General features: G+C 30.8%; 1 protein-coding gene across 1 annotated transcript; it reads right to left on the bottom strand.

Moving 5' to 3' along the window:
- Positions 1-4,487: 4,487 nt before the first annotated feature.
- Positions 4,488-22,856, bottom strand: LOC143190410 (neutral alpha-glucosidase C). The gene is made up of 14 exons (XM_076394670.1): positions 22,735-22,856; positions 21,706-21,810; positions 18,410-18,634; positions 18,206-18,359; positions 10,757-10,974; positions 9,536-9,722; positions 8,910-9,482; positions 6,882-7,139; positions 5,823-6,072; positions 5,603-5,760; positions 5,437-5,547; positions 5,253-5,374; positions 4,786-4,856; positions 4,488-4,616 (listed from the first exon to the last, which is right to left on the bottom strand). The coding sequence occupies exons 1-14, from the start codon at positions 22,740-22,742 to the stop codon at positions 4,522-4,524; spliced, it is 2,535 nt and encodes an 844-aa protein (XP_076250785.1). The 5' UTR covers positions 22,743-22,856; the 3' UTR covers positions 4,488-4,521.
- Between the last annotated feature and the right edge of the window lie 801 nt (positions 22,857-23,657).

Raw genomic sequence — 23,657 nt, forward strand, 5'->3', positions numbered from 1 at the left:
AGAAATGGAATTTTGATATGGAATGGAATAATACCCCAAAAATGTTTTATCGTATTTTAATGTGTTAATTACTATTTCTAAATAATATACTATAATAAATATAGACAATACAATGGAACTTAAACAAAACCTAAAAACTATAGGTATATATCATGGGAAAAGAACTAATCCATGACATAATTAAAAATCATCGCACAATAACTACTAGAGGTTTTTTAAATATAGTAAATGCTTTATTTATTATTGAACAGAAATATTTTTTATCAAAAATCGAGAAAGTAATCAAAATATTACCTATTATTGCCATAAAAACACTCAAAGGTACTATTTATCATTCACAATTTTAATCTTTTTCCCCTATTACATTAACAATCTTAAAAAATATCGTTCCAAAATACTGCTATATTAATATACAATATATTGTTATTTACAAGCAAAATAGCAAAAAAATCATAAAGCTATATATTACATATAAATTTATGTACGCATAAATTGGGTACATTTTTGTCAAGTCGTGGCTAGGACGACAGAGCCAGAATGTTAAAAATCAGTCGAATGAACCTAGTAGAACCAAAAATAGTAACTAAAAGTACACGACTGAAACAGTCGATAGTAAATAGTAAGAAAATCATTCCAATGAAAATAGCGACTGAAAACAGTCAGTGGTAAAAAGTAGTAAAATCGGTCGAACCAAAAATACCGGCTGAAACAGATAATAAAAGTAGAGCTGCGCCATGACTTCGGAATCAAATGGATACATCAAGCGATGCAAGATTTCGCCCTAAAACATGAAACAAGGTTGCTAAATCGCAGCGACGTCAAAGCAATACAGCTACTGGACAACACGCAGGAAATCAGAAGATCGATGTGAACCAAACCATACGAACTAATTTAGTGTATAAGTGTATTCTTAACTTTAGCTTAAGTAGATTAGTTTTATTCTAATTTGGGAAATACATATTAATGTGTTAATCCTCATTAATGCAAGTACAACAGAACAGTAGTAATAAATTGATTTGTTAATTAAGATTGTACTTAGCATATCGAGTGTAATATCTAATTAATAAAAAATATATAACTTAAGTATTATTATTTTTTGTTTCAATTAAAAAATGGATTAAATTAAAGTTTAACTTTATTATTATAATTTCAAAATGACACAAAGCCGGTCCTCCTACTGTTGCGATATCCGCGGGTTCGAATCCTGCTGGGGCATTGTCGTAAATTTATGTTTGTGATTGTTTAAAATTTGTGAATGTTCTAGGCAAGAGTATAAAATCCGACAAGGAAATGATCCCAGTCACGCCAGTAACCAGGCTTGGTAAGACCGGATGTCTTCTGGGATGATTTCTAAAGTTAGTCACTCGCCAGTCGGTAGGCTTAATGCTGAGGACCGTGGTTCGGAGCTGACGTTAAACTTTCGGCCAAGTCCAGATAAACACACACACATATATATATATATATATATATATATATATATATATATATATATATATATATATATATATTTATATATATATATATATATATATATATATATATATATATATATATATTTATATATATATATATATATATATATATATATATATATATATATATATATATTTATATATATATATATATATATATATATATATATATATATATATATATATATATATATATATAAAATGACACATAACAACAGTATCAATATTTATCTGATTAAGCTGTTTTCTTTTGCAGATAATTTGTGTTCTGCTATACTGTTTTATCACAATATCGTAGGAATCTTTTCATTTTTATGTATCCTTAATAATATTTCTTGAGCAAAAACATAAGAAAACAGTATGCGGATTTCAACGTTGTAATAATATACGCTGTATTAATAACTAACATTCGTTGGAAAATTCAAATACGTTCTGTTTTTTATAAATCTATCAAATAATGGACAATAAATAAACCTAAAATCAATTTGAAATATCAATAGTGCATTGAGAAAAGGGAATTTAATCCAGGAATACTATGCCATTTTGATATATTACCTTTTGCCACATTTCTTATAAAATCATTATTAATCACTCTAGGCACTCTAGGCAAAAAACTGCACCAAATGATTTACACAAGCTTCTTTTGAACCAATCAAACAGAGCAAGGTTCTGGTTATACGGTAGGTCAATCAATTATTCCCAGCCAATTTTTTTTTAATTTGCTGAGCCACTAAAGATTTGTGGTCTGGTGTCGTTGCTATTTAAAACAACACTTTTCCTATTGATCCAAATCTAGTCGTTTTTTAATCGCTTGCTTCAATGCATTAGTTGTTGACTGTCGTTTCAACTGTCAGTGGAAGTCGAATAAATGATTTAGTGGAGCTCATCAAACACTTAATAGGTCAATTGAAAAGTATCCGACCTACCATAGTAAAACACATTTTTTTGGCAAAATTAGTTTTTTTTGTTCAAGATAATTCCCTTCATGGGTGATACACTGATTATAGCGACCCTCTAACTTTTCGATATTATTATTGTAGTACGATTTGTCCTTTGCTTCAAAATAAACCTCAGTTTCGTCGATCACCTCTTCATTCGACGAAAATTTCTTCCCAGCGAACATTCTTTTGAGATCTGAGAACAGGAAATAGTCGCTGGGGGCCAGATCTGGGGAATACGGTGGATGAGGAAGCAATTCGAAGCCCAATTCATGGATTTTTGACACGGTGCATTATCTTGATGAAGCAGCACTTTCTTTTTCTTCAAATGCGGCCGTTTTCCGGCGATTTCGTCGTTCAAACGGTCCAATAACGCTATGTAATGGTCGCTGTTGACGGTCCTTCCTTTTTTAAGGTAGTCAATGAAAATTATTCCATGCGCCCCCCAAAATACAGACGCCATAACCTTGCCAGCCGACTGTTGCGTTTTCCTACGCTTTGTAGCGGGTTCATCGTGTGCAGTCCACTAGGATGACTGTCAATTGGACTTAGGAGTGAAATGATGGTGCCATGTTTCATCCATTGTCACATATCGACGCAAAAACTCGGGTTTAATATGCTTGATCATTTTCAAACACTGCTCCGAATCATTAACTCGTCGTTGTTTTTGGTTGACAGTGAGCTCGCTCGGCACCCACTTTGCACAAAACTTCCTCATACCTAAATATTTGTGAATGATATGATGTACACGCTCAGTTGACATCTTTAGAGTGTCTGCTATTTTATTCAATTTTAAGTTACGGTAATTCAAAATCATTTTTTGGATTTTTTAAATGTTTTCGTCGGTAACAACCTCTTTTGGACGTCCACTGCGTTCACCGTCTTCGGAGCTAATTTCACCACGTCTAAACTTAGCATACCATTCTTTGATGGTTGATTTTCCTGGGGCAGTATACGTAAACTCGGCATCAAACCAATTTTTTGCTTCAACTGTATTTTTTCCCTTCAAAAATCAATAGTTTATCAACACGCGAAATTCCTTTTTATCCATTTATTCACAATAACAAAAGTTGCTTCACTCAAAATGCTATAATTCGCAAACTAATGATCCGACAGCTGTCAAATTTATACACGCATCTTTTGAGGGTTAGGGCTAACTAAAAAATATATGGATTTAGTTCTAGTAGCGCCCTCTATGTGTCAGGCCGGGGACTTTTCAATTGACCTGTTAACTATCGTTCTCATCAACTTGTCAACATACGACAATGTCTTGGTGAAGCAGCTATTTTATCTTTTGTATGTGAGCCTATTTGTTTCATTCACAAGATATTTTCACTGTTCTTATTAATTAAATGATTATAAATAAATAAAATATACTGAATAAACTTTATAGATATTAATATTCTGCTTTGGTATCAAAATGGATAGCTCCCCTGCGCTAACCCAGGACTTATCTATTTTAAAGTCTGCTTTTTATCAACGAGGGTTTATCTGGACTAGACCCACTGTTTAATATGAACACTGAACCACAGTCCTCGGCATTAAACCTACGGACTGGTCAGTGGCCAACTTAGATACCATCCCAGAAGACATCAGGTCTTACCCAGTCTGGTTACTGCCCTGATAGAGACCATTTTCCTTACCGGATTTTAAACTCTTGCCTAGGACAATCACAAACATAAAGACCATGCCTCAGGATTTTTTGCGCTTGGGATTCGCGTTGTAGATCCGCTCTTCATCGTTAGCGACAATAAGCCATATAAAAATCCTCTTTTTGATCAACAAGCAATGAAAACACCATTTTGGAAACGTTTCAAATAGAATCTTTAGTCAATTCATGCAGCCATTTTCACTCATTTTGGATCTTTCCAAAACGTCTGGAAATAGTTGATTTATCTACTGATTAACATATAATCACCACTTTTAAATAATTGAAGTCGAAACGATGGCATATGAGAGATCAAAAGTAATAAATGTAGAAAATGCCATTTTGTCGCATTATAATTTGTATATACCAAATTTTTTCTTTTAAAATGAAATCGTTTTTTAAGTAAATTAAATGTGAAAGAAGAAAAACTTTGAATTTCAAATATTATTTATTAAGAATGTATTTAGAACTCGACGAATGTATTTACTAGATTGATTGTTTTCAAATCAGTGCCATCTTTAGTTTGGTCTACAACTTCAATAGTGTAGGTATCATCATCTAAAACAAAGGAGAAAAAATAGTAAAATTGGAAGAACTTCAACTATAGTTTATATATAATACGGTTATTTATTATTCGAATTAATTATTTATTATTCGAATTAATTATTTATTATTCATTTAAATTATCATTATGTTAAAATAAAAGATATTATGTTACTAAACTTACCATTTCGCCTGTATAGGTGGAGAGACTGAGCCTTGATTTCAAATGATGTATAATTGCTATCAACAATTGGCCTGAAATTAACAATAAAATATCGTTAGTTTAATTGATTTCCTACATTTTTAGTTTTATTTTTTATTTAAGATTTTCTGTTTAAAAATCACACTTTTTTAAACAAATTATATTTTTTCTAATTATTGTTTAAATTAGTTTAGGCATAAATATAGAAAAAATCAGAAACAACCATGATTCAAGTAATAAGCTGAATCAGCCAAGATGCAGTTGCTTTTGTTCTTGTGGAAAAATATAATAATCAAGGCCAAAATTAGATTTTATTGAACTCTAATTTGCGACCTATTCTCAATGATTCCAAGACTTGAAAACTAATAGAGTTCGAAAAGTATATCAGATGCGATCACAATAAAAGAAACAACATGTTTTCAAAGAAAAACAAAAATAACAATACTTACGTTACATAAAGGGTTTTCAGTTTATCAGTATACTCAAGTGCAGCATACAAATACTTATCTTCATTGGTGTAGTCAAAGCTTTCGTAGTCATCAAGATAAATTCTACCAAAACCACTTCCTTCCTAAAAATTAGTATATTTTAATATACATTAATATTTTTTATATACTTTTATATATATCTTACCTCGTCAAGTATGATATGCAATTCTATTGGATCATCCTTAATATCAGCTGTTGATCTCAATACTCTAGGTTTCTTCGGTATGATACTACCAGAGCGATAAAATACGGGACTCTATAAATAAATATTAAATTACATTCTCTTTTAATAACCATATCGAGCAACTTACGAAGGAAAGATCTACGCTGATATCAACAGAGTTACCGCCCTTATAAACTTTGGCTACATCACCAGTGACTTGATACCAATACTGATTTTCACCGGGGAAATATACGGAAACTGATGAAGCTTCGGATGTGTACACAGATGCAGCCAGAATATTTTTACCTATAATAATTTTAAGAAAATCAATGAAAATAATATGTCGATATGGCATTGAAAAAATGTACCGATTAAAAGTTGGTCGGTGAGATCGTATCCATTTTTATCTTCAGGATATTCATATAATAACGGACGAACTATCGGATCACCAGTTTCGGTGTGTTCGTAGAATAGTGTGTACCAATAGGGGAGATGCTTGTACCTTAATCCCATCGCCTCCCGAAGCAAGGCTTGAGTCTCGTTGGAGAAGCGGAAAGGTTCCCTTCTTGGCGAACCATTAGCTGCGTGAGCTCTGAAGAATGGCAACCAAGCACCAATCTGAAATTGAAATCAAAAATGTTCTTAACCATGGTAATTTAATTGCAACTACAACAAAACGTTACAGAAATTTTGTGAAATACAAGGGCTGTAAAGTACAACATACTTCTTCTTTGTTTTGAAAATCATAATTTGGTCCACTTCCCAAGACTATATAAACAGTTATTTAACCAAATCCAATATATTTATTTTCTTTCTTTATTGTTCTTTTTACGTCACTAACAGTAATTTTTTCATGTAGCAGATACATTTGAAACAGAGTGTGTGTCATAACGGTAAAAACTTGTGGTGCTTTTAAAAATTGACTTAAAAGTCTTGATAAGGAGATTAAGAAAAATAGAAGAATTCCATATGATGATTAGAACGATGGCTTACTACTCGTCGAACTTGCTAAGACCCAGCAAACAGTTGAAGAATTCATCCTCCCAATAGGCTGAGTTTGAAGAGTTAGTTACCTTTGATGATGATTTAACTGGATGTAGAGAATTCATTGATGTTAAAATTGTCACATTAAGTTGTCAGTTGCTAATGAACAAGCAAAAGAAGGCGAGGAAGAATAAGGTAAAATTAATCAACGTAATTTTACTATAAAAGATGCATGTAACGCTCAAAAATGGTGGTTGAACTGACGGTGGGGTCAAATCCATCACGAAATTGAATCGTGCTTTGAATATGATAATTAACAATATTATTCTCTGATCAAGAGTCACAAAATGAAAACTAAACAATTATAAGTCCAACATAATATTTTCTAATTCCCTTCGTTATATCAAGGTTTCGCCGTATGTAAAAAACAAAAATGAACTTACCTGATACCACTTAATAAGTAATTCTTCGGTGGCTGTACCAAAGAATCCGGGAATATCAGCGCCATAAAAGGCCACGCCCACAAGATTTGAGGTCAACGTCATAGGGACGCTAAATCTGAGGTCATCAAAGTATCCCCAATTATCGCCGCTCCACTTGTTCGCGTATCTCTGGCTACCAGCGAAATAAGCTCTGGACAGGATGAACGGTCTCAGTCGTCCTTTATCACGAGCCATCAATCCTTTATGAGTCGACATAGTCTGAAACAGTTAATATGAATATTTTCAAGTACAACCCTTGCACACTAAACATAAGAAATAAAAGTAACATTAATAGATTTTTTTAATAATTGGTAATATTATTTTAAAATTATACTATAATTTATCTTAAAATCATAAATTGTTGACAAAACAATATAATTGATTTTCAATGCATTCGCAGATATTTAACATTATCTGCTTGCCGTAACTTGAGTTCGTAACTATTAATATTTACTGGGGAACAAGTCTTTCTATGCAGAATGAATATCACATCAGAGATTTTGTCTCATTCGCCTTAATACGTCATGTTTTCAACCACAATTGGATTTTTTTCAAATGAATTTTCCTTAAAGGTTCCTTATGGCTGATATTGAATCATATGTTGCCACAATGGTAGTTCTTAAGATCGGTGGGTCAAAGAATTATAATAGTGGGTCAAAGATACTACCCTGCGAAACACCTGAATATATTGGATGTAGTTGAGTGTATTGGGCGCCTTGATTCGCAATAAATTGTCTATACGTGAGGAACAATTTTAGTAGCTGAAAATGGGAATGGAGCAGCGTTTCCAGTTTAACTTACAGTCCAGTATACTCAAAATCTTGAGATATATCAACAAATGCAGCCGAGCAATATTTTTTATCATTTAAGTTTTTATTTATTTGGATTAGCAATATGTGAACTTGTTCTAGTATACTGTGTTTGTTAAGAAAGCCAAATTGACGCTCCGGGCTGGACGATGATTAGTTTGAGCCTCTTAATGTATAGTTTCTCAACTTTCTCCCTATTTTGAAATTCATAATAATTTGGTCTACTTTTCTCGGAATTCTTATAAGATTTTCCCAGTTATTAGACCAAATCCAGTAGATTTATTTTCTCTTCTTTATTATTCATTTTACCAATGAGTGTTAAGAACGTCAACTATATAGTTTTCCTCATCTACGCATATTTCAGACGGGAATGGATTAAATACTTTTTTAGATGCTTAGACAAAGCTTCCGCATTTTCTTTATCGTTCCTGACCCAAGTATCATCACTGTATTTAACGATTTGATTATGTTGTTGAGGCCTTTTAAACTTTGTCATTATTTTCCAGAGAGAATATTCCGTTGATTTAATTGGCGTTAGGTTTTTTAAATGTTCCTTCTAAATATTTTTTATTTTTTATAACATTTTTAAGTATTCCTTAGTTTTGTTCATTATTAATTAATTCCTTCAATTCTCTTGTTGTTTTATTGAATTTTCCCTTATTTTATTCTATTCTGAGCAATATAATAATAATAATAACTCATGTTCTGCTCTAAACTTTCTAAACACTGTCGATAATAAGGAAATATATTTAATTTAAATGCATTCATTCACTCTGTTATAAAACCAATTTGGTGAACTGAATTTTACTAAGAAAAGGCTCAAACATTTTCTTGGCACAATATATAAAAAATGAACTTAATAGTAATATTTGCTCTTTTTTAAGGTTTAATAAATGTCCAAAATTTATTCACCTAAATTGGAAAAAACTCTTAAGTTGTACCAAAAAGTAACAAGTATGTATAACAATAAGACATACATATTTTTATGACTAAAAATTATCAAATAATTGGAAATAACTCACTTAGATATGATTAAATCTTCAAGAAAACTTGTTCATAAATATGTTAAGTACTCAATTCACAAATCTGGGAATAATAAATGGATTACAAACATATTTTAATGACAACTATTCAAAAGAAGTAACTATAAAATTTATAAAACTATTTCGAAATATCCTACCTGAAGCATTCCATAAATATTATGGACGTCACGGTGTTTCACATTTCCATAATGCACGGTATCAAAAGGTAAGGTTCTCTCGTACAAGTTATCGAACAAGGTAGGCTCGTTCATGTCATTCCAGTAACCTCCCAAGGCCGGCGTGGAGGGGAAATTTTCATACAAATGCAAATTAGCGTAATAATCTCTGGCAGCAGGATTCAAAAAGTCTACCCAGCTAGTATCACCAGGCCAACACTCGGCCACAAACGGAGTCCCGTTTTCGTAAGTCACGAAATAGTTGTTCTCCAAGCAATCATTATAGATGTCATAGTCCAAGTCAACCTTAATATGGGGATCAGAGATGGGAACCAATTTACGATGACCTTGACTGTCAACCCAATTTAACATTTCAACAGGATCGGGAAAACTGGAAGCGTTCCAGGTGAACCATCGTCTGTCTGATGTGTATTCAATATCCAGCCACAGTACGTCCAAAGGAAAATCGTATTTGTCGAAATTGCCGATAGTTTCCATAACATCTTCAGTTGTGTTGTAAGCCCATCGGCATTGATGGTAACCCAAAGCCCACAGCTTGAAAAATAATCGATAAGTACAACATTCCAAATAATATTATCGATACTAACCTGTGGTAAATGAGGTTTGCCTGTTAGATCGACATACTGTCTGATGGTATCTTTCAAAGTAGGTCCCAGTAAAATGAAGGCATCCAGAGTACCACCATCTACCATAAAGTATGCGGATTTTCTATCATTATTAATTTCTATGAACATTTCAGCGGCATTATGAACGAATATTCCGGAAGATTTTTCTCTATAAAAAAAGTATAATACAGATATATTGGATATTAACATATAAACTCAATGTCATATAATGAATTTGACCAAAGAAATATTTATCTTATTTTTTAAGGATAATAATTTCTATTTATTTATAACAAATTGTACTATTAAATTATTAATACTATTTTGTAACTAGCCAACAATACTTGTAATTAATTTCTTGTAATTAAAAAATATTTGAATTTTTTAAGCTAATTTTAGTGTATGCAAATATATAAAGAAAAAACACTACAATTTATGCTATAGATTAAATTAAAGCAAATACTGCCTCTTTCATCCAATCAGATACTAAAATCATATTCTAGAAGTTAATAAATGCAAGGCATACTCGAAATATTCTTTAATAATATACATTTAAAGCCTCTGATTATAGAATAATTATAGAACGTATTAGATAACACTCAGTACGTTTTCATAATTCATGAATATAAAAGAAAACATGAATTTTCATATATATCAACTAACTGCTCTTTATACAAGCCATATAATAATTTTTCACACAATATTAATTATATAGATATTAGAATTTAAATTAGAAACAATCAAAGACTAAATAAATAAGTAGAAACACAAAAGCATAGACGTCAATTTCCACAGATATTAAATAATACATCTAAAAAGAATAGAATTATTCATAATATAAACAAAACGGCTTGTTTAATGTCCACTTCAATTTAGTCTAATCATAACTAATCACAAGTCATTTCTTAGAACATCCCAAAGCAGTAATTCAATGAAACAATAGTACCTCCTTAATAACTAAAGTGATTAATCTAAACTCATTATAATAAACTAATAGAATAAAATATCAGATATCAGATATTTTCTAAAAGATAACGATTATATCTAGGAATTTTTTTCAGTTCCACACGTAACAAGTTAACACATAAACATAAAAAATAGTAACAAAATAAACGAATAATGCTGTATATATTTATTTCGCTTAAAAGTAACAATACAGCACTCTATTATTTTCTTTAAATAAAAATCAAAACCTTCTCTTACCCAAATCCATAGATGACAGGTACTGATCCATACATAGATTCGGTGGTGTTAAGATCGTACTTTGTAGTGCCATAATCGGTGTTTCTGAGCCTGTAAGGATCGATGCTGTAATCGGCTGTATGACGTAAAGCAAGATCATCAGCGTGTTCGTGAAGACCCATCAAACGATCTGCATCAACAAATCTCACTGAAAATGTGAAGGCTTGATTTTCTTCAGTCTGGAAATAATTAAACAGAGATAAAATATTGTTCCCAAAAATCGTAATATTTGGCATTTAAAATTTAGAGCGATATCTGACCTATGTTTCACAAAATTATGTAGGTTTAAATTTAGGAAAATTATAAGTGTTCTGATTATTACTATTTATTTCTTTATTTTTGAACCTATTGGTTCAAGGCGGGCAGGATGTTGCGACGCAACTTTAGTTATTTATATTTAAGGAAGTCGTTTAAAATTGACTTTACGAAATTTGTAATATTTCTCCTTTTTTCTCTATATCTTTTTGTCTAATCGGAAGGTCTAATTTAGAAAACCATTTAACTGTTTTTCGTAATATTTATGACATGGGAAAAGTATTATGACAAAATAAAATATCGCATAAAAATTATTATCAATAAGTGCATTTTTTATGTGACAAAATGATCATAGTAGATAGCCTTTGATTCTAATGTTACTCTGAAAAGCAAATAATAAAATATTTACATAAAAATTATGTATATTCTTTTACCCTCGCCAGTAGTTTAGTTCCCTTAAAACCTTTGTTGAATTATAAACCTAAATAATAATAATTTGCACTCTATAAAATATGTTAGATTTGCTTTTACTTCATTATTTTTGCTAAAGTGGTATTAAAACTAAACGTATTTTAATCAGACTCTAGCAAAGCAAATATGTCCAATATGGTTTTCGAGTTTTAAATATTTAAACGCCGACACAGCCTACGAAGTTTAACGGTGAAGAATTTAAGGAATTGCTCCATAAAGAAGGTATTAAACACTGTAAAAATTATCCAGTTCATAACAAATTAAATCCCAGGACATTGAGCTGCTCTAACAACGACAATTATGTATATTCTGTTACCCTCGCCAGTAGTTTAATTCCCTTAAAACCTTTGTTGAATTATAAACCTTGAATTATAATAATTTGCTCTCTATAAAATATGTTAGATTTGCTTTTACTTCATTATTTTTGCTAAAGTGGTATTAAAATTAAACGTATTTTAATCAGGCTCTAGCAAAGCAAATATGTCCAACATGGTTTTCGAGTTTTAAATATTTAAACGCTGACACAGCCTACGAAGTTTAACGGTGAAGAATTTAAGGAATTGCTCCATAAAGAAGGTATTAAACACTGTAAAAATTATCCAGTTCATAACAAATTAAATCCCAGGACATTGAGCTGCTCTAACAACGAAAATTATGTATATTCTGTTACCCTCGCCAGTAGTTTATTTCTCTTAAAACCTTTGTTGAATTATAAACCTTGAATTATAATAATTCGCTCTCTATAAAATATGTTAGATTTGCTTTTACTTCATTATTTTTGCTAAAGTGGTACTAAAACTAAACGTATTTTAATCAGGCTCTAGGAAAGCAAATATGTCCAACATGGTTTTCGAGTTTTAAATATTTAAACGCTGACACAGCCTAGGAAGTTTAACGGTGAAGAATTTAAGGAATTGCCCCATAAAGAAGGTATTAAACACTGTAAAAATTATCCATTTCATAACAAATTAAATCCCAGGACATTGAGCTGCTCTAACAACGACAATTATGTATATTCTGTTACCCTCGCCAGTAGTTTAATTCCCTTAAAACGTTTGTTGAATTATAAACCTTGAATTATAATAATTTGCACTCTATAAAATATGTTAGATTTGCTTTTACTTCATTATTTTTGCTAAAGTGGTACTAAAACTAAGCGTATTTTAATCAGGCTCTAGGAAAGCAAATATGTCCAAGATGGTTTTCGCGTTTTAAATATTTAAACGCCGACACAGCCTACGAAGTTTAACTGTGAAGAATTTGAGGAATTGCTCCATAAAGAAGGTATTAAACACTGTAAAATTATCCAGATCATAACAAATTAAATCCCAGGACATTGAGCTGCTCTAACAACAAAAATTATGTATATTCTGTTACCCTCGCCAGTAGTTTATTTCTCTTAAAACCTTTGTTGAATTATAAACCTTGAATTATAATAATTCGCTCTCTATAAAATATGTTAGATTTGCTTTTACTTCATTATTTTTGCTAAAGTGGTACTAAAACTAAGCGTATTTTAATCAGGCTCTAGGAAAGCAAATATGTCCAAGATGGTTTTCGAGTTTTAAATATTTAAACGCCGACACAGCCTACGAAGTTTAACGGTGAAGAATTTGAAGAATTGCTCCATAAAGAAGGTATTAAACTCTGTAAAAATTATCCAGATCATAACAGTTAAATTCCAGGATATTGAGCTGCTCTAACAACGAAAATTATGTTATGTTACCCTCGCCAGTAGTTTAATTCCCTTAAAACGTTTGTTGAATTATAAACCTTGAATTATAATAATTTGCTCTCTATAAAATATGTTAGATTAGCTTTTACTTCTTTATTTTCGCTAAAGTGGTACTAAAACTAAGCGTATTTTAATCAGGCTCTAGGAAAGCAAATATGTCCAAGATGGTTTTCGAGTTTTAAATATTTAAACGCCGACACAGCCTACGAAGTTTAACGGTGAAGAATTTGGGGAATTGCTCCATAAAGAAGGTATTAAACACTGTAAAAATTATCCAGTTCATAACAAATTAAATCCCAGGACATTGAGCTGCTCTAACAACGAAAATTATGTATATTCTGTTACCCTCGCCAGTAGTTTATTTCTCTTAAAACCTTTGTTGAATTATAAACCTTGAATTATAATAATTTGCTCTCTATAAAATATGTTAGATTTGCTTTTACTTCATTATTTTTGCTAAAGTGGTATTAAAACTAAACGTATTTTAATCAGGCTCTAGGAAAGCAAATATGTCCAACATGGTTTTCGAGTTTTAAATATTTAAACGCTGACACAGCCTAGGAAGTTTAACGGTGAAGAATTTAAGGAATTGCCCCATAAAGAAGGTATTAAACACTGTAAAAATTATCCATTTCATAACAAATTAAATCCCAGGACATTGAGCTGCTCTAACAACGACAATTATGTATATTCTGTTACCCTCGCCAGTAGTTTAATTCCCTTAAAACGTTTGTTGAATTATAAACCTTGAATTATAATAATTTGCTCTCTATAAAATATGTTAGATTTGCTTTTACTTCATTATTTTTGCTAAAGTGGTACTAAAACTAAACGTATTTTAATCAGGCTCTAGGAAAGCAAATATGTCCAAGATGGTTTTCGCGTTTTAAATATTTAAACGCCGACACAGCCTACGAAGTTTAACTGTGAAGAATTTGAGGAATTGCTCCATAAAGAAGGTATTAAACACTGTAAAATTATCCAGATCATAACAAATTAAATCCCAGGACATTGAGCTGCTCTAACAACAAAAATTATGTATATTCTGTTACCCTCGCCAGTAGTTTATTTCTCTTAAAACCTTTGTTGAATTATAAACCTTGAATTATAATAATTCGCTCTCTATAAAATATGTTAGATTTGCTTTTACTTCATTATTTTTGCTAAAGTGGTACTAAAACTAAGCGTATTTTAATCAGGCTCTAGGAAAGCAAATATGTCCAAGATGGTTTTCGAGTTTTAAATATTTAAACGCCGACACAGCCTACGAAGTTTAACGGTGAAGAATTTGAAGAATTGCTCCATAAAGAAGGTATTAAACTCTGTAAAAATTATCCAGATCATAACAGTTAAATTCCAGGATATTGAGCTGCTCTAACAACGAAAATTATGTTATGTTACCCTCGCCAGTAGTTTAATTCCCTTAAAACGTTTGTTGAATTATAAACCTTGAATTATAATAATTTGCTCTCTATAAAATATGTTAGATTAGCTTTTACTTCTTTATTTTCGCTAAAGTGGTACTAAAACTAAGCGTATTTTAATCAGGCTCTAGGAAAGCAAATATGTCCAAGATGGTTTTCGAGTTTTAAATATTTAAACGCCGACACAGCCTACGAAGTTTAACTGTGAAGAATTTGAGGAATTGCTCCATAAAGAAGGTATTAAACACTGTAAAATTATCCAGATCATAACAGTTAAATTCCAGGATATTGAGCTGCTCTAACAACGAAAATTATGTTATGTTACCCTCGCCAGTAGTTTAATTCCCTTAAAACGTTTGTTGAATTATAAACCTTGAATTATAATAATTTGCTCTCTATAAAATATGTTAGATTAGCTTTTACTTCTTTATTTTCGCTAAAGTGGTACTAAAACTAAGCGTATTTTAATCAGGCTCTAGGAAAGCAAATATGTCCAAGATGGTTTTCGAGTTTTAAATATTTAAACGCCGACACAGCCTACGAAGTTTAACTGTGAAGAATTTGAGGAATTGCTCCATAAAGAAGGTATTAAACACTGTAAAAATTATCCAGATCATGACAAATCAAATCCCAGCGACATTGAGCTGCTCTAAAAACGAAAAGGGGAAGGAAGAAAAGGAATTTTTGCATCGAAGTTATAAAAAATAAATCCATTCCAACGGTCTTAATCAAAGAATTTAAGAAATTCCAAAACTATTGTTTTAGTATGTCAGTTATCTGGTACTCTCTTCATACATAGAATTGAGTTTTATGAGATACATTTTCAGTTTCAAGATACTTTTAGAATAATTAAAAAATATCAAGAGATAAGTAATAATAATATCTTGATTATCCAGCGATTATAATAAAATGGCGAAAAAATTGATATTTTGATGACGGGTACTGTATTTTTAAAGAAGAGTTCCAACTAAAAATTATCTATCTTATAAATAGACAATTCAGCTCATTGAGAACATCGCAATTTGAAAAGTAAGGTTTTTTTTAATCGAAAATCGCAATGAGAATTTTATAACATTTCTTAAAGAACCTTAGTATGATTTTAAACAGAACATTAACAAATCGAAACAAGCTTGAAAAAATTAAGGGCATACCCATAAGTAATTGTATGATAAATGGAAGTCTTTAAATTTTAACACTACAATACACTGTTAGAAAAAAACACTACACCCAATAATGTTATTGAATGTAACGCTAACCTACTTATGTTTTTATTATCATTAAATAAAAAATGGCCTAAAATTTATGACCTAGTAAAGTTCAAACATCAATATCCAGAACAATGTATAGATCAATTTTTTAGAATAACTAACCCCATAATTATATAGAAAATTTTATTGAAATTTGAACTAACTGGCCCTTATTTAGAGAAAACTTGACCGAAACATCTCTCTAAACTTACCGTTACAAACTGAAGTTGTTATAGAAATAGCAGCAATAAACATTACCAAAAATATACAGGAAACAGTATATTCCGCGACTAAACGCGACCTAACAATGAAACATTTCCAAGAAAAAATACATATATATCATGTACAATACAGAAAAAGATATATAGATTACGACGGAATTGGCAACAGCAAAGGACCCAAAAAAATAAAAGAAATTTAATAAGGCGATAAAAGAGCTGAAAGAACTAATCCAAAATGAACAAAACCAAGGCATGCAAGAATACCTAGAGAACTTGACACCAACTGACGCTACAGACTATTCGTTGTGGAAAGCAACAAAAAAGCTTAAGAGACCCCAGCAGCATAACCCACCTATTAAAAGAAACGAAAATAATTGGGCTAGAAGCTATAAAGAGAAGGCCGACATTTTCTCAAAACACTTAAAAAAATGTTTTAAACCTTTCCAGTCTCAGCCACTTAAAGATGTCGAAAATAAAATTACTAGCTTTCTATATTCGCCATTTCAAATGGACTTACCGCACGAGAAATTAACGGTCAAAAAAGTTAAATGTTACTTAATTATTGGTAGAGTTTTAAAAGAACTATCAGAAAAGGGTATAAAACTATTAACATTTATATTTAATGCTATGCTAGGAATTAATTACTTCCCTAGCACCTGGAAGGTAGCTGAAATATTAATAATTCTTAAACCAAGAAAAATACCAGAAGATGTGACCTTCTACTGGCCTATAAGTTTATAACCGATAATCTCAAAAGTTTTCGAGAGACTATACATAAAGAAGCTAAACTATATAATACAAACAAGAAAAATTATTCCAGAACATCAGTTTGCCTTTCGCAATAAGCATTGGACTATAGAACAAGTGCATAGACCTGTAAACAAAATAAACACTGACCTAAATGCCAAAAGATATTGTTCGGCTGCTTTTCTAGATATATCTCAGGCTTTTAACAAAGTATGGCATACGGACTTGCAGGTTAAACTAAAGAAACTTCTCCCTCATCCGGACTATCGGTTACTAAAATCGTGTCTCACTGATAGACATTTTATTGTAAATCAAGGCGATGAACATACCGAATTAAATCCCATATATTCAGGAGTTCCACAAGGTAGTGTACTGGGTCCAGTACTGTATCTTCTGTATACGGCCGATCTGCCCACCACAAAAATAAGTACTATGGCAATATACGCAGACTACACAGCAATCTTAGCATCCCATGAAGATACAGTCACAGCTTCCATAAACCTACAAACCCATCTGGAGCAAATACAATTATGGTTGAAGACATGACGCATTAAAACCAATGAAACAAAATCCACTCATGTAACGTTTACCCTACGTAGAAGAACATGTCGCACCAATAAATTATCGTCAGCTCCCCCCAAGTAGAGCATGTTAAATATCTTGGTATGCACTTAGATAGACGCTTAACCTGGAAGAAGCACATACTCTCTAAATGAAAACAACTTGGACTTAAATTATATTAATTGTATTGGCTCATCGGGCGCAAATCCAAGTTACCATTAGATAACAAGGTATTGCTGTATGAGTCTATACTCAAGCCTATTTGGTCATATGGAATCCAACTATGGGGTACCGCTAGCAAATCTAATATATCCATCATTCAACGGTTCCAAAATAAAGTGTTGCGTGGCATTGTTGATGCTCCGTACTATATTTCAAATAAAGTGATACAACGCCATATTCCTCTAGAACCTATAACGAGCGTAATTCAACGTGTTTGTGTGAAGTACTTCGAAAGAGTATCAGTGCATCCCAACATACTCGCTAATCAGCTAAATATACTAGTGAAGTGCGTAGACTAAAACGTTTAACACCACCTGATCTGATTACTGGACATATATAGACTTTAGAATAAGCTTTATAATAAGAGAGAGAGAGAGAGAGATCGCTTAATGAAGTGATTTTCTACATGCCATGTATATATAATATAGACATAAGAAATATTTATTGCCTATAGGGCAGATTGTGGAATCACAAAGAGTAAAAAAAAATAAAATCTAAATACTAATATATCACTATGACATACTTACATCTTGCATAATAATTCTATTTCCTTCCAAGACCGTCTCCAAAACATCGTTATGATAAAATTCAATGAACAATGGCTGAAGACGAACTACAACTTTGTTGCCAAAGTCATCCGAAGCTGTCACCGAAGAATCATCGGATTCGTCTACTTTCAAACTAAAAGATGTATTTGTCATTTTTTAAATTAACATTTTATTGGTATCTACCTTGTAGTGACTGGATCTTTTTCAAGAACATGTTCCAATTTATATCTGTGATGATCTGGTTCTTCGATTATGACCCGGAATCTGTTGTTCTCCACACCGCCGATGAACAGAGTCAATTCGTTTCCTTTCAAGTTCGACAGGCTGAAGTTCAATCCATTCTCGTTTGCGGATTCAAATTTGGCGTTATATTCTTCGTTTTCGTTTGGAAGTCTGAACCTTAGTTCACTAGATCATCGAACAGAATTAATTAGGCCACTAATTCAAATACTATCAATATAACTTAAAAAGGTACTTATCAAGAATAAAGTGTTTATATTAAATATATTATGTAATTTTGGAATATTTGTTAAGCAAATATTGTTTTATTATTCAATAAAGTGGAAAGAAAATAAAGCTTATAATATTTAAAAAAAAAAATTACGTAATATCAGTAAATATGACTATTTTATTTTTATTGAAATATTATATTGTTCAATATATTACGGTAATCATTCAATAAGTTCGTGAAATTATTTTTAGTATAATCTCATATGATGAACATCACTATTTTGCTGATTTTCTCACAAGATTTAAATTTATAGGATAATTTGGGGAAATGTTTCGCGACGTCCAACATCTAGATGTCGCTACATTTAATTTATTACTTGCTTTAATCGCTACGCCATAAGCCACGACGAGCTCTGGTTGGTTCACTTTATTTCTATGGTAAGTTTGTTGTCTTCAGTATGGCTGACATAAGGAATGGCGCGTTTAGAGATTAAATTTTTAAATAGTTAGTATATATAAGTCGTAGGTAAAAAAATAAAATGAATTACCGATCAAGGAAATGTTATATATCCGGATGCGCAGATAGTAAAGAAATGCGGAATGGTTTTCGTGCTAAGAAGTATTTGGCTGTCATTAAAAGATGGTTGATAATGTTAAAAATCCCAAACCGATTGGATTAAGTATCAAAGAAGTTTGTGATCGTTACAGCATGTTTTGTTGTTGTAAGTTGGGGTAAGTTTATTCATATATATAAATATCAAATATTTATTTTTTTAGTTTTAGAAATTAATCATGTGAAAGAAGCTATGCAAACGGCTATATACTTTTCTTCTTGGATTAATAGTTGCAACTCCAATAAAATAATAGCTCCTGAATGCAAATCTAATCAGAGAGGATATTTTGGTGTAAAATTTGTATCATCAGTTTAATAACTACCTTGAGGGGTTCATTTCATTAAAGAAAAAAAGTACAATTATCCAAATAAATATATTGACTTAAGGCTACTTAACCAAGATAGTTTTTTTGATCCAGCTCATGGATTCAAGAATATACATCCTCGGCTAGTATGTTTTAGAAACAATTCGAAGCGCTCAACATAAGTTAATTTTGTTCATCTCATTGGCCTTTAGGAAACTGTGAACAAGATGAACATAAGGGCTCTTTACAATTTTATAATTTATAATTTACTTTCTATACTAACGAGGGATGACTCTATAACTTCAATTCCAGATGTTCCCATACGAATAAACGAGTCAAGGCAATATCTTATGCCCCAGAAAATTGTTTTGTTATACTGTCAGTAGGTCTCTTTATTTTAAACTTTTATTCCGCTATATTACTACGTCGATAATATAACATATTTTTGTCAAATATCTTTAGACAATGTAAATTTAAAAACCTTTTAATTATACACTACATAAATAACTTTCCCGACAGAATATTACTCTAATAGATAAAACTAATGGCACTAAACAAATATAGAAAAGGGGGAATACTGAAAAAGTAATTTTGATTTGTTCCAAAGTTCTTTGTTCATGATTTTATATATATATATATATATATATATATAATATTTATATTTTATAGATATATTTATTTTTACAGATTATATTTGTTTCGTTCCTTGAATTCCTTGAATTAATATATTTATTTCAGAAATTAAATTGTTTTTTATTTAAATTTTATTGGTCAATTAAACGTGACGTCAGGGTTGTCACGTGCCGCACCTGCGTGGTAAACTTTATCAAAGAACCAAATGTCTTCACATTGAATTGTTTTTTACAGCTCTCTATGATGTATATTTAAATTGGCCAATCAAATTACTTGAATAGCCGATATAACCCCATCTGGGCAAAGCAAAACTTTTCGCCAAAGATCCCTATTGAGTTGACCCTCTATTACTCTATCTTTTCTGATTACTGATCAGCACGAATGTCTCTATGACGGTGAAAGATGACGGCTTAGGTTTTCTGGGGGATGATTTGTAACCTTAAGAATTTTAACCACTTAACGGGACATTTTGTTGAATTTGTAGCGGTATCTACTGTGACTGTATATGGGCTGACTACGGAAATATTATTAACATGAGATGAATAAATTATATCAGGCTGAGGCTAGTGTAGAACCTTGAAAGACGCTGGCTTTGACTAATTTGTGAAGGGTTTTGCCTATCTTTACCTCAAAGAATCGATACTCTAAGGAAGACCGCAATAAAATGATTAGGTCTTCAGGTATACCTGTTTTATGACTTTACATTTAAGACCTTCATGCCAATTATTCTCAAAAAGTGCCTTTTTAATGTGATAAAATGATCAGAGTGGATAGTATTTGATTCTATTGTTACTAAGAAATACAAAGAATAAAATATTCTTATAAAATATTATATAAGAATATATATACATAAATAATACTTTGTTTATAGATAAATTACAAGAATTTTGCAAAAAAATGGTGCAGATAAGACAGAAGTATGTTGTTCTCTCCAATAATCTTGGACGTTCAATGTCCAGTAGGTTGCTCCTGTCTAAGTGGGTTGATAGGCCTGTGGTCTGAAGGCGAAAGGTTACACTAATAACATCAATATAAATATTCCTTTTGCATTCAAAAACCATAATTCTAACAGTCTCTTGGCCAATTTCTAAACAAAAACTCGCTTTGGAGGCAAAGAGCGGGGTTCACTTCACTTCTTACTCTCTTGATTTGGTTCAACATTATAGTGAAGATTATAATCATGATCACGGTTAACCAATGCGGCATTTGTGGCCAGAATTTGTTATCTTTAAAATTTTAAAATTAACTTTAATATAAACATGAAAATTTAAGAAATATGCAATATTCTACCGTTTTGTGAACTTATTGAATAACCTAGTATTAAATCAAATGCATTAAATTAAATGCATATAAACTTATTGTACCTAAATAAGAAAAATGGAAAATATTTGTAAAACAATGCGCGAGTATATAAAATGTGTATGTTAATAACCAAATAATAAAATATATAATGTTACATATTAAGTTTAAATACATACTAGCAAAGACTTCTTGTCGAGCAATTATATGGAAACGGGATATCGAGATTTTTATCTGCTACTACAATAGTAGCAGCCCAGAAAAGGATCCCCACTACTATGTACCTGTAAAATAATAAAATTAATATTATTAGCTCATTTCATAATATTAAAATATAGCCTGAAAAAATTAGACAAAATTAAATAAATTAATATTTTAAGTGCTTTCAATATGATGGTAAATAATATACATAACGCGCTTCATATTAAAAATGTATATATACTTAAGCGATTTACTCGATACATTATTAAGTTGTTTATCGGATACGATAGGTTTTGAAATGTTTTCGTTATGTGATTGTCAACAATAACACTTCATTTAAATACAAAGATCAATTTAAATAACTTTAAGTGCAAAATTAACATTAAAAATGTATATAAGGATATAAAAACTGACAGATTAGACTTATTTGATATTAAGCACCATCAAGATAAACTCATCCAAAAAGTACACAAATATTTACAATATTAAAAAATAAAAATACTTGAGAGCCAAAATATAAAATGTACTGATCAAAATCATCAAAAAAAAAAGAATTTATTTAATTCCTTTCCAAGAAATATCCTATATTAACACACTGCGTACAAAATGTATTTACGTTATTTTTTTTATTCCCTGTTCAAAAAAAGTCTTAAATTTCTGAAATGCCTTTTAAAAACATCTTCAATTAAAATTTCTAAATTTAATGCGTTTTTTTAGTTTAAGGACTAGCTTCAAATTCAACGGAGCTAAATTAGGCTTAATTAGGTTTTAATTATTTGGCTAGGCAGAAGAATCAATGAACAATACCCCAATTTCCCCATCTTGCTATATTTTTATCAGAAGAATTTCAATTGATAATATTCATCATGTTACTTTTAGTTCGCTTAATTTGCAATCAGTATAAGTACAGTTAACAAAAATTAACATAAAATAAAATAATCCAATATATTATTTTTAACTCCTGTTCAAATAGTTTAAAATCGAAAATTGTCAAAAAATGTACTTACTTAAACATATTAATAACTTACACTCCCTGGCACTAACCAGTTGCCGCAATTAACCATCGTATTTATAACAGAATATTTAATCAGTTAAACAAGTACTTGAGTTCGATAAATAAAAACAAGACACTTAAGAGAATCTTTTTGATAAGTATCATAACACCTAATTAATCATATACATACTAAGAACAGTGGAAAATTTAAAAAAGAACAATTCAGAACATTGTGTGACTAAACTGTTCTTAAGGTACCTATTATTTTTTTCTAAACAATTCATTTTATTTAGTCTTACTCTTGATATTATATCTTTTTTCAAGAGTCACAGGAGAATCAAAGTTATAGACGTTGTATGATGAATAACGACATTAAACACAGATTTGTCACGTTATCAAGGATGATGAAGAAAAATGTTGAAATGAAAATAATATATCGACAAATCCGTACATTGAGTTGATGTTATAAGAAGATTTTTGTGAAATTAAAACTATGCAGAACATAGTGAAAAACTGCTGGGTAAGCATATCTCCAGCAAGTTGGATTTTTTATAGCAGCAGTTTTAAAATTCTTTTTTTATATTATGTCCAATTTCGAACGAATTTCTCAGGATATTTTCATTTTTTTTCCTTTTATATTAATTTTCATGTAAGTATTTAAACGCCTTCAAGTGTTCATACAAACACCATAAGAACGTTGAGATAACGAAACTGGATTAAATATATGTAGCAGTTTTATCTTAATCGAAATTTTAGTTTCTCACATTTCTATTGCACGTGTAGTTTTCGTCTTAAATTACCATAAGTCTTACCAAAATAGTTTCCTTTTTACCAAAGTTGGCATTGAATCTAATTAATTTAAAAAAAAACTAACATTGTAACTGTCAATTTAAATTTAGTAGCTGAATTATTTGAATTTATTTTTGATCCGTATGC

The sequence above is a fragment of the Rhynchophorus ferrugineus genome, unplaced genomic scaffold (genome assembly GCF_030347505.1).
Source record: "Rhynchophorus ferrugineus isolate W39M unplaced genomic scaffold, kcgeb_rfMv2 rfM2, whole genome shotgun sequence".
Classification (NCBI taxonomy): Eukaryota; Metazoa; Arthropoda; class Insecta; order Coleoptera; family Curculionidae; genus Rhynchophorus; species Rhynchophorus ferrugineus.